The 12,530-nt window shown below is 38.0% G+C and overlaps 1 protein-coding gene across 1 annotated transcript in view; it reads left to right on the top strand.

The window, feature by feature from the left end:
• LOC113069733 (WD repeat and FYVE domain-containing protein 3-like) overlaps positions 1-12,530 on the top strand; it is a 57,992-nt gene that overhangs the window by 15,416 nt on the left and 30,046 nt on the right. The window contains exons 5-14 of the mRNA XM_026242848.1: positions 262-423; positions 511-703; positions 1,043-1,229; positions 1,773-1,939; positions 5,210-5,677; positions 5,932-6,030; positions 7,138-7,331; positions 8,452-8,909; positions 10,007-10,090; positions 11,774-11,945. Of these exons, the coding sequence (XP_026098633.1) occupies positions 262-423; positions 511-703; positions 1,043-1,229; positions 1,773-1,939; positions 5,210-5,677; positions 5,932-6,030; positions 7,138-7,331; positions 8,452-8,909; positions 10,007-10,090; positions 11,774-11,945 (2,184 nt within the window). The remainder of the gene's footprint in view (positions 1-261; positions 424-510; positions 704-1,042; positions 1,230-1,772; positions 1,940-5,209; positions 5,678-5,931; positions 6,031-7,137; positions 7,332-8,451; positions 8,910-10,006; positions 10,091-11,773; positions 11,946-12,530) is intronic.

The raw sequence follows: 12,530 nt of genomic DNA on the forward strand, positions 1-12,530 counted from the left end.
CAAGTAAAAGTTTAAAACTGTTATAATCCTCATTTTACCATTCAGTTAGCGATCTTATGATGATAATGAGGTTTTAAAGATGGTGTTTCATAGGATTGCTATTTATGCCAAAGTGACTCATCCCTTCTCTAGTCTGTTATCTGTTAACAGAATTGTAGAATATTAAACAGGTTGCCAGTTATTCATATTCAAATATATATAAAAAAAACATGATCTGCTCATTAGCTGAATTTGAATCCTGTCCTTTCTATGTTTCTACAGAAAACAGTGGACTGTATGACCACTATGTCGGTGCCCTCCACACTGGTGAAGTGTCTATATTTGTTTTTTGACCTGCCCCATATGCCCGAGGTTCCTGCTGCCACCCAGACTGAGCTTCCTCTGGCGGACCGCAGAGCTCTTCTTCAGAAAGTCTTTGTCCAGGTCTCTCTGTCTTTAGGAACAGTGTTTACTCCACAAAACATTCACAAAGTGTACATATTGAGAGCAACTGTGACTTTTTCTTCTCAGATCCTTGTGAAGCTGTGTAGCTACGTGTCTCCAGCAGAAGAGCTGGCCCAGAAGGATGATCTACAGCTGCTCTTCAGTGCCATCACCTCCTGGTGTCCCCCCCACAACCTTCCCTGGAGGAAGAGCGCCGGAGAAGTGCTTACCACCATCTCCAGATATGGGCTCAGCGTTAACGTCGTCAAGTACATCCACGGTGAGTTGCGGTGATGATTTGACTTCTTTCACTGTGGTTTCTTTGCCGTTGCTGTGCATGGATGCATAATACTGACAATGTTTTGCTGCTGGCGTCTTATGAACCCTAGTAACATTTAAACCATACATAACTGCTTACTGTCACTCACGTTTGTGCTTTTAGCTTTTTAAGAGGTCAGTGTCTGGTGTTTGCAGACACTTTTGCTAAGAATTGCTCTGCAATGATCAACTCTTGGCCCTTAAGATGGATTTAATTCCTTTAAAGTATGAAGGCATTTTTTTTGGGTTACTGCAAAAAAAAAAAAAAAAAGACAATATTTGTTCTGGCTCTCTCTTGCAGAGAAAGAGTGCTTGTCAACGTGCATCCAGAACATGCAGCAGTCAGATGACCTCTCTCCTCTGGAGATTGTGGAGATGTTTGCTGGGCTCTCCTGTTTTTTGAAGGATTCGAGTGATGTCTCTCAGACACTCCTGGATGACTTCCGCATGTGTCAGGGTTACACCTTCCTCATAGATCTTATGATCAGGTGACTTGATTTTTCATGATTTATTGCATAAATATTCAGCATTTTATATTTGAGGCATAATGTGTGGTTAGGAAGAGGGTTACTTTGCAGTAATGAACCACGGAAAGTACATTTTCAAACTTGCTACATTGCTAATTTCTAAATAAATCAATATTTCATATTCTTGCACTCTACGTTCAAAAATTCGGAATGGTAGTGATCCTTTAGAAAGCTTTCTTATATGCTGAGTTGGTGCTCAAGTAACATTTCGTATTATTATTAAATGAAAACAGTTGTGCTGATTAATATTTTTAAGGAAACTTTTGATTTAAAAACAAAACATCAAAATTTGGTCAGTTGAGTGATCTTAATTTACGTAATATAATTTCTTAAAAAAATTAGTTATTTTATTAAATTGCTTGTATGTTTACTTAAAGTGTTATCTTAAAGGGATAGTTCTCCCCCAAAAATGAATAATTTAAAGGCACTAAGAGGCAGTGTAGTTATTTTAAATTCCGATATGATTGCGTAGTGATATTCTCTGTTATACTTTCTGTATTTTAGGTTGGAGCAGGCCAAAGAGGATGAATCCAAAGATGCTCTAAAGGACCTGGTCAACCTGGTGACCGCTCTGACCACATATGGTGTCAGCGAGCTGAAGCCAGCTGGTCTCACCACCGGAGCACCCTTCCTGCTTCCAGGTTTTGTGGTTCCACAGCCTTCTGGGAAAGGTCAGCCTTCATAAATTGACATGCACTTGACTCTTAACTTGTGTCACAGCACAGCTGGGTGTGAAAGTTGGTGATGTGAAATTCCCGGGTATGTTGAACTTTGGCCAGGAAACGTGGAAATATTGGGATTCAGATGACAAGTTTTGCAATGCAGATGCTTAAGTGGTTTGCATTACTAAAACACTTTACAGATTTAGCATGCGTCTGTACTTGGAGTAATTTAACATTTTTGGAATTCTCTTCTTGCTTCCAAACAAATAAATTCAAATGACTCTTTAAATGATTTTATTTTCATTTATTCATTCAAAAAATATGTCAATGATACTTAAATCTTTTTGAGAGCTCTCAGGACAAATTAACCTAGCTGTAATCAATGGCTGTCTAAACCTTTGAGTGAGATTATTAGTTTTCTTCCTCGTAGCGTTTTCAATTATTAACCCCCTCATCTGTGTCTGCTGCTGCCTCCCTTCATCAGCTAGATTACTCTTTTAGGCACACAAGGAGAAGAAGGGCCTGCGGTTTCTGAGGGAGAATTAAAACATTAGTGTTCACTGGCTGTAAATGGCATTAATTGGTCAGAAGGAGGCAAACGGCAGACACCTACTGTGTAATCTGGTTAGGTTATTTGTTTGGCTTGTCTTATGCCTCGCCAAGAGCCATTAAATGCTGTAATTAAAATAATTGCGGCAGATTATATTGTTTATGCACCCAGTCACATCAAGACAGAGACTGTTCATTTCCTACTTTGTAGTGTCATTTTCACTCAACCAGCAAAAGCACTCTCTGAAGTGGAAGTTCATAAAGGTTGAATGCGCAAGAATGTGTTTTTAAGGATTGCAGGGTTAAAGGACTGGCTTGTCTCGCTCTATGATCATGTGATGGTTGGGTGTTCATAGTTATTATTGCTTACAGTATGTTTTTCTTGAACCCTAGCTGTATAGCTTAATTACTTTTCAGAAAGACCCAATGGAGAAATAAACACCAGTAATCAATTTTATGTTCAGACATTGGTGGCTAAGTATTCAGCAGTGTTTTAGTCGAGACCAGCTCATTTGAATCTGAATCAAGATAGCAGTAGAAGGTTGAGTCCACATACATCCAAGTCCATGACAAGACCAAGACCATGAAAATATGAGCCTTGAGTCTAAGAACGCATTTTCATGGTTATAGTCTTAAACTTCTAGTTAAAGTCCAAGACCATATTATTACAGTCTTGGTCGTCAAGTCAGAGTTTAAGGCCATCATATATTCATGGTCTTGGGTACTGGTTTGTTAACTGTATGACTTTCAATATGTTATTTGCCTTGCAGCTGACATGGTGTTAATAAATAAATAGAAAAATCATAATCTTGTTCTTGTTACAGACTTATGTTTTGGTTTTAACTATGGCAGTGCTTTTCATTCATGAGTATTATGTGACTAGCTGTATGTGTTATTGATTTCTTTTTAACAACAGAATTATTTGCAAGTCATGTCGGAAAGTATTCAGACTTCCTTAAATTTTTCACTCTTTGTTATATTGCAGTCATTTGCTAAAATAAGTAAGTTAATTTTTTCCTCATTAATGAACACACAGCACCCCATATTGACAGCAAAACACAGAATTGTTGAAATTTTTGCACATTTATTAAAAAGGAAAAACTGAAATATCACATGGTCCTAAGTATTCAGACCCTTTGCTCAGTATTTAGTAGAAGCATCCTTTTGATCTAATACAGCCATGAGTCTTTTTGAGAAAGATGCAACAAGTTTTTCACACCTGGATTTGGGGATCCTCTGCCATTGCTCCTTGCAGATCCTCTCCAGTTCTGTCAGGTTTGATGGTAAACGTTGGTGGACAGCCATTTTCAGGTCTCTCTTGAGATGCTCAATTGGGTTTAAGTCAGGGCTCTGGCTGGGCCATTCAAGAACAGTCACAGAGTTGTTGTGAAGCCACTCCTTCGTTATTTTAGCTGTGTGCTTAGGGTCATTATCTTGTTGGAAGGTGAACCTTCGGCCCAGTCTGAGGTCCTGAGCACTCTGGAGAAAGTTTTCGTCCAGGATATCACTGTATTTGGCCGCATCCATCTTTTCCTCAAATTGCAACCAGTCGTCCTGTCCCTGCAGCTGAAAAACACCCCCACAGCATGATTCTGCCACCACCATGCTTCACTGTTGGGACTGTATTCGACAGGTGATGAACAGTGCCTGGTTTTCTCCACACAGAATTGGCTTAGAATTAAGGCCAAAAAGTTCTATCTTGGTCTCATCAGACCAGAGAATCCTTCACTCTGCCATAAACCCCGACTGGTGGAGGGCTGCAGTGATGGTTGACCTTCTACAACTTTCTCCCATCTCCCGACTGCATCTCTGGAGCTCAGCCACAGCCTTTGGGTTCTTCTTTACCTCTCTCACCAAGGCTCCTCTCCCCCGATAGCTCAGTTTGGCCAGACGGCCAGCTCTACTAAGGGTTCTGGTCATCCCAAACGTCTTCCATTTAAGTATTATGGAGGCCACTGGGCTCTTAGGAACCTTAAGTGCAGAAGAAATTTTTTTATAACCTTGGCCAAATCTGTGCCTTGCCACAATTCTGTCTCTGAGCTCTTCAGGCAGTTCCTTTGACCTAATCATTTGCTCTGACATGCACTGTGAACTGTAAGGTCTTATATCAACATGTGTGTTGCTTTCCTAATCAAGTCCAATCAGTATAATCAAACACAGCTGGACTCAAATGAAGGTGTAGAACTATCTCAAGGATGATCAGACGAAATGGACAGCAGAGTTAAATATATGAGTGTCACAGCAAAGTGTCTGAGTACTTAGGACCATGTGAGATTTCAGTTTTTCTTTTTTAATAAATCTGCAAAAATGTCAACAATTCTGTGTTTTGCTGTCGATATGGGGTGCTGTGTGTATATTGAGGAACTTTTTTTGACTTGGCTGCAATATAACAAAGAGTGAAAAATTTAAGGGGGTCTGAATACTTTTCGTTCCCACTGTACACGTCTGCATTCAGGTTGAGTGGAAATGAAAATGTGTGAGATTTTGTTTTACTACCTAGAGTCCACCAAAGGTCACTGGAGTTTCTAGAGTCTAGACGGTGGTGCTGAATGAATAGTTAAGCCAAAAATTAACATGCTTTTGTTATTTACTTATTTACCATCATGTACCAAACCTGTATGAATGAATGACTTTTGTGGAACACTACAGGAGCCATTTTTAATAATGTATTGGTTATTTTTTGTCCATCATTGCTCAAGATTCAATATCTTTTTTTTTTTTTTTTTTCAGGCCACACAGTCAGAAACATCCAGGCTTTCTCTGTGCTTCAGAATACCTTCTTGAAGGCCAAGAGTGGTCGATTAGCACGTATGATCCTTGAAGCCATTGCCAACATATACGCTGCCGACTATGCCAACTATTTCATCTTAGAGGCACAGCACACGCTGTCGCAGTTTGCAGAGCGAGTACCAAAGCTACCGGAGGTGCAGTCCAAGTACTTTGAGCTACTGGAGTTTGTTGTCTTCGGGCTTAATTACGTACCATGCAAAGAGCTTTTTAGCGTTAGCGTGCTGTTAAAGTCCAGCACTTCTTACGGATGCAGCATCACAGCCACTCGCACTCTTCTCAAGCTCGGCCGCCACCACCCTGTCTTCAGTGATGTCTTCCGTGAAGTTGGACTCCAGGAAGTGTTAGTTAACCTGCTCCACAAATATGCAGCACTGTTGAAAGACCCAACACAAGCACATGGCGAGCAGGGTAAATATTTTGTGAACTAAAATTAAATAATATCTAATAGTTTTGAGTATTTTTGAGAATTGTATTTTTTTATTTTTTATTTAGTGTTTATTAATATTTTGAATTAGCTTGTATTAGTTTTTCAAGTTTTAGAAACTTAATCATGTGCTTTTGTCTTTTTTAATTCGCTTTTTAAATATCTCTTTATTTTAATTCAAATAAACATTTTTGATACTAGTTATAATTTCAATGACTTCTACCCTCACTGTGGTCAGGTGATGCCAAGAACAATGTGGCTGAAGATCAAAAACAGCTTGCCTGGCTTGTCATGGAGACACTCACGGTCCTCTTGCAAGGCTCAAACACCAATGCAGGTAAATGTGTGCATGATCTTTTTTTAATCTTAAATTGACTTTGTAATATGAAGGTTTGGAGAGGGGAAAGAGGTTAGGAAAGGGCCACAGACCGGGACACAAACTCTGATAAAACTCTGTTATAACTCTGAAGTGTTATAACACCACATGTCAGAATGCTGCCCAGAAGGCTCTGAGTTTTGCTGGGTTTTGAAAGAGGAAATGGTGAGCAGTAGGCTTGGAATTAGACTGACGCAGTAGTTTTGGTCTCACCGTCTCTTCCTCTTAAGTTGCCTTTATTAATAATCAGGGCCTCGTGGAATTTTTTAAATCTTTTAAAATCAAAAGTATTCTAAAGATAATAACAGTGATATAATTTCCATTTAAAATGGGGTATTTTGGCAAGACAGAAATAGATGTCCCTTTTCCTTTAAAATAGTACTTAGGCTTTAGTTACATCATAGCTGTAAACCATCAATATTATTTTATATGTAGTCAGAAAATAGACTACATTTTAAATCTGTAAGACCTGCCAAAGGCATTTTTTTTATTTAACAGTATGCTAATATATAGATGGTCTCAAAGCTAATATACAGACACAATGCCACAAAAGTCAGTTTTTTTATTTCATATGGTCCCTTTCAAGTGCACCCCTTAGACATTCATTATAATCGTGTTATTTTGCTGCCATTTTACCTTTGTTTTCAAGCACTCAGGGACAAGTCAGAATTCATTTTCATGCTCTCAGGGCCTGCAGTAGTCTCACTCTCTGTGCTGAGTCAGGTCTCTGGCTGGGAAGCGCTTTTAACTTCAGCTCTGTAATCATTTCTCTTCTATATCATGGCTGTTGATGGTCTCAGAATGCTTTCACAGATGCACTCATACTTTATTTATTGTTAGCCAGTCAGAATGGCTTTGTTTGCAGAAAATGAGCGAGTAGTTCCAAATATAGAATTGACACTGAGGTAATCAGTCATTTCTAAATCTCACTATGGTCTTGTTGTGTCAAATATTTACATAAACAATACATTACATATCTTGCCAAACTATAAAGTCGAAACTGAAGTTGTTTTTCAAGCTTATACGACACCGAGATGAATTTTTAATGAGAAAATCTGAATCTCTCAGGATTGTTCCGTGAGTTTGGTGGAGCCCGGTGTGTGCACAACATTGTGAAGTACCGTCAGTGTCGTGAGCACGCTCTGATGATCATTCAACAGCTGGTGCTGTCGCCTTCTGGAGATGATGACATGGGTACTCTGCTCGGCCTTATGCACTCTGCACCTTCAACAGAACTACAGCTCAAAACTGACATTCTGCGGGTGAGGCATATTTATACTGTGTGAAGAAAATTAATGACACATTCAGCCAAGTTGTTACAGTTGTAGGTGGCAATGGAGTAAATTTGGAAAATAGTACACATTTTGAAATTAATGCTTCACTATTTGTGTGTACATAAACATATGCAGTTGTTGAAGATTTTGGTGCACTTCTATTATATGTAATATAATACAATAATATATTGTAATTCTATAATATATTAGCCACCATTAGGCTGTGTGTCCACAAGACTGTTTTTCCTGAGGCTAACATATTTTTTCCAGTTGTTTTGAATGGGAGCACCATGCATCAAAACACCAGCAGTGTGACAAGGTGCTAAGAATCTAATGTTCAAATTTGGGTAAAGCGCAGCACTCATCATTGTCACTTTTTAGATTAGGACATGCTGAGATGCGAGCATCTATCATCGGATCTTCAGGATGGAATGAGAGGTTGAGTTGCATCAGCATGGCAGTGATATAAAAAGCTATGTTTTTGAATGACAGAACCTAGTGATACCATGTAGACAGAGAAGAGGATTGGTTCAAGAACTGAGCCCTGAGGCACCCCAGTAGTTAGATGTTGTGACTTGTACACCTCTCGAAGTTACCTTGAAGAACTTATAGGAGAGGTAATACTCAAACCACTGGAGTTTGGTTCCTGGGATGCTTGATCACTATGAGTGAACAACAATGGAGGAGAAGCTAATATTGCTTTTCTCCCTGTATTAATCCCAAATGGGATTCCCAGACTACTATGAATATTGAAATGAAAAATAATGCTTGCAACATTTCATTAATGATGAGTCTGCAACATTACTTCTGCGGATATTCCTCATCATATCAACCAAAGTGTTTCAATTGAAAAAAATGCTGGCCATAGAAGTGCCCTTAAGCACTCATAGTTAGGTGCTTTTAATTGGCTAAAAACTCTTTGGTGGACACACAGCCTCACTCCAGTCTTCAGTTTCGCATAATTCTTTAGAAAACTTATACAATTTAATAAATTTATTTAACCCAAACTTTTGAATTAATGAATTAAAGCATCTTTGTCAGACAGTTGACTTCCATCCTTATGATTTCATTCTGAATTTGCCTAAAATTCTTTGTTCTTTCTCATTAGGCTTTGTTAGCAGTGCTGCGCGAGAGCCACCGTACACGCACCGTCTTTCGCAAGGTGGGAGGCTTTGTGTACGTGACCTCACTGTTGGTTGCCATGGAGCGTTCTCTCTGTTCTCCTCCTGTCAGCGGCTGGGAGAAGGTCAACCAGAACAAAATCTTTGAACTACTACACACCGTATTCTGCACTCTAACAGCAGCCATGCGTTACGAACCTGCCAACTCACACTTCTTTCGCACTGAGATCCAGTATGAGAAGCTGGCCGATGCTGTGCGACTTTTGGGATGTTTTTCTGATGCTAAGAAAGTTGGTCCAGCAACCGTCTTCCCCTCAAATGCCCAACCATTCCAGCGGTTACTGGAAGATGAGATCATACCAGCAGAAAATGTGTGTCCCACACTCAAGCACTGCAGCAAGCTGTTCATCTACCTGTACAAGGTGGCCACCGACTCTTTTGACAGGTGTGGATAAATGGAAGGGGTCTATGCTTAATGAATAATGTGGATCAATGTGTTTTTCTAAGTGATGTTAGTAAGATGGCTGAAAAAAGAAAATGAAATCCCTCTTTCAATTAAGGAGGCAGTTTACTTTTGAGTAATTTTAAGAGAACATTAGTAAGGATGGGAAAAGTTACTTTTAAAGTCGAGTACTCTTTGCAATGAAAATAAAAATTCTAATAAAAATGAACATCTGACATGTCTATACATTTTATATTTTGATTAATTCACCAACATATCACTAATGACAATTTCATAAAAAACTTTAACAAGCTATCATATGTCTTAAAAAAAATAAATGAGCGCAATGGATTAAAACCGTCCACAACTACTTTTGAAAATTAAAAGGAACAAGCTAAAAAACAAAAATAAGAATTAAGAATAAGCGATGTAATTAAAAATTATAATCATGTTTGAGCTCACCCAGGGCTTACATAGAAACCAATTTTAAATTTATACTACGGCATTAAGTGAAATTAACATGTAAAAATGTCTATTCTAAAAAGACTATTTTGTATTTTTATATTATATTTTTATTCAAATACAAAAATAAAAATTGAGGCCAATTTCAGTTCGGCGTTTTCAATTCAGCGTTTTCTATGGCAGGCAAAGTCACAAAGGAAAATAGTTTTTTGTGGTTAGAGGTGCAGAATGAGCACTCGACCAGTTGACTTTTCATGCCCATCCCTGATTTGCTGAGAGTGTAGTTTAGATGCGTCATTCTCATTAGTCATGACCTTCAGAAGATGCAAATGGCTTCACATGCTATCTGAGTGTAGCTGTGCTTTGGGCTTCTGTTTGTGTTAGATTTGCATGATCTGTAGATAGTTCTATGTGCTGTGCCCTGAGCTGTATATTCAACAGGAACTAACTGCCTTCCTCTCTTGCTCTTTCTTATGTCTTTGTCTTTTGTAACCTCTGACATTGCCTGGCTGCACACGCGGGGGTTGTGTGGTATGGACCTGCTGTTTGTGTGTATGGCTGTGTGATTGTCTGGTCTGTCTTCATGTTGATTGTTTGGTCGTGACTCGGCGTGTCTGTTTGTGGTTGAATCGTTGTAGTCGTGCCGAGCAGGTGCCCCCCTGCTTGACTCATGAGACCTCGCTGCCCTCTCCTTGGGGCACCCCAGCAATCGCCAGGAAGAGGTACTGCTTTCTTCCACCTCTTCCTCTTCTCCCTTTGTCTTTTCCTTTTTTCTTTTTCTGTTCTGTGCCTGTCGAGTGATCAGACCTTTTTTCTCTAGTCTGTTTCAATTCCTCTTCCTCCTTTTGTTCACTTTTCTCTCACACCTTTCCTCACTGTAGGAATGTGCAATTATATTGGTACTCTATTGGTTATCTGTAATTTTTATGTATTTCAAAACTATTTCAAAATGTAATTTATTCCTATGATGGCAAAGCTGGCATTACGCCAGTTTTCAGTGTCACATGATCCTTATATATAGGATTATAATTATTTTAAAATAATTGTAATATACTAGTTTGGTGCTCAAGAAACATTTATTATTCATCAGTTCTAAGATTTTGTGGAAACTGTGATACATTTTCACACAGATTCTCTGTTGAATAGAAAGTCCAGTAGAACAGAATTCACTTGAAATAATATACTTTTTTAATGATGTGAAAGTCTCTACTGAATAAATGTACTTATTCCATTAGAAAAATTCTTACCCCAAACTTTAGAATTGTTGTGTAAACCTAAAAATATTATATATTGAATTGTGCATGTATAATTTCCCTTATTTTTTTCATTTATTTTGCCTTTAACAGCTTAAAGCCCTTACTTGAAGTTAATCTTTAAAAACTCTAACAATTGCATAATACTGTAAGGGTAAAATGTAATTTTTAGCTGCTCTGAAAATGAATATCCATTTTTTTCATGTTGTACATTATTATGTTGTGATGCCTAAATACAGTAATATATTATTAATTTATGTAGACTAAAAACTGTTTAGAAATTTAGAATTATGTATTCATCTGAATTGATGTCACTAGGAATTTTCAATAAAAATAACATACAGGTTTAGAACTAGACCTATGAGCTATTTCGTTCAGTTCCTACAATATGATAACTTGAAAAGTAAAAAAAAAAGTAAAAAAAACATCTCTTCTGTGTAAGTCAGAGTTTTTTTATTTTCCTAACAAGTCCCAACAAGCAACAGGAAATTGTTAATGTAGTGTATATATTTACTTTAGCCCCACCCACTCAGAAATGGCATTGGTTCAAAATAGCGGTATGTTAAACATCAAATATGTTCTGATTGGCTGTAATTATGCTATGCACCTCTACATTTATGTTTTCCGTGTGGATAGACAAATTGCTGCTCGTAGGAAACTTACTGTTTAGCATACTGTTATTCATCTCCTCCCTCTGATCAAAGTGATCACCGTCTGCAACTTTTGCAACCTCTCGCTTTTCTTCTACTTCATCGTCTCCTTTGACTATACTTTCATCTTTTTCTGCACCATTTCATCTGCCATGTTGAGCTTCTTTGCTTACCTGTAAAGCTTTGCAGTTGCAAAAATTTGTTGGGTAGACAGCTCTTTTCAGTCCTTTTGCTTTTCAAGCTCTCTGTGGGGAGTTTTGATTCATAATTAACCTTATATCGAAGTTGATATTTTATTTCAAAATTTCATTTCGATGCTGTATTTAAGAGTAAGCACTGAACAATGCTTCTTTAAAAAATCTCTCTAAGCTTTTGCAGCCTATTAGCTTTTATTAGGATAAAACTGCCAAGCCAAAATGTATAAGTGAATTACACTTTCCAGACACTGACACTAAGTGATGCTCTAAGAAGACCCATTAAGCAATCTTTTCTTTCCCAATAGACATGGCTATCATAGCTCATCCAACTCTGCTCCTGGTAAAGTCCTAACGGACTTAAAGCTGCACTTGGGAAATCCGTCGCAACACTCTTCAGACCCTGTAGTCATCCACCCCGGAGCAGTGCTGGCAATGCTGGACCTCCTACCCTCTGTTTCGTCTGACACACAGCCTGAGGTATGAGCTGCTTGTAGACATTGGCTCCATCTCAAAATTTAGTGAACTGACACCATGTTTGGTGTCTACAAAGACATCAGCCCACATGGGAATGCCTAATGCAAAACTCTGGTGTTGATATGTAGCTAGGAGAGAATGTGTTGCTGTTCAAATGTTATAAATATATATATATATATATATATATATATATATATATATATATATATATATATGTGTGTGTGTGTGTGTGTGTGTGTGTGTGTGTATAGAGAGAGTTGTGGGATTATTTCAATATGCGATTATATATAATTTATTTGTATTTATTTTAATTAAATTGTTTAAAGACTTGTTCACACATCTTCAATTTAAATATGTGTTACCATCATATTTATTTTTCACCTACAGTCAGATGGCAAAGTGAAGGATTTTATGAGAATGAATGCGTTATATTTTGTGTGAAACTTAAAGACCTTATTTAAGGGCTATCAACAGTATTCTTGTTTTGTTGTTTACCTCGATCACCAAAGAAATGATTACCACAGTTTACGGTAGGCTGCTCCCTCGAGAGTTACAGAGAGCAACTGGAGAGTTAATGCCAGAGTTAAT

Source organism: Carassius auratus, unplaced genomic scaffold (assembly GCF_003368295.1).
Source record: "Carassius auratus strain Wakin unplaced genomic scaffold, ASM336829v1 scaf_tig00002454, whole genome shotgun sequence".
NCBI classification, from domain to species: domain Eukaryota; kingdom Metazoa; phylum Chordata; class Actinopteri; order Cypriniformes; family Cyprinidae; genus Carassius; species Carassius auratus.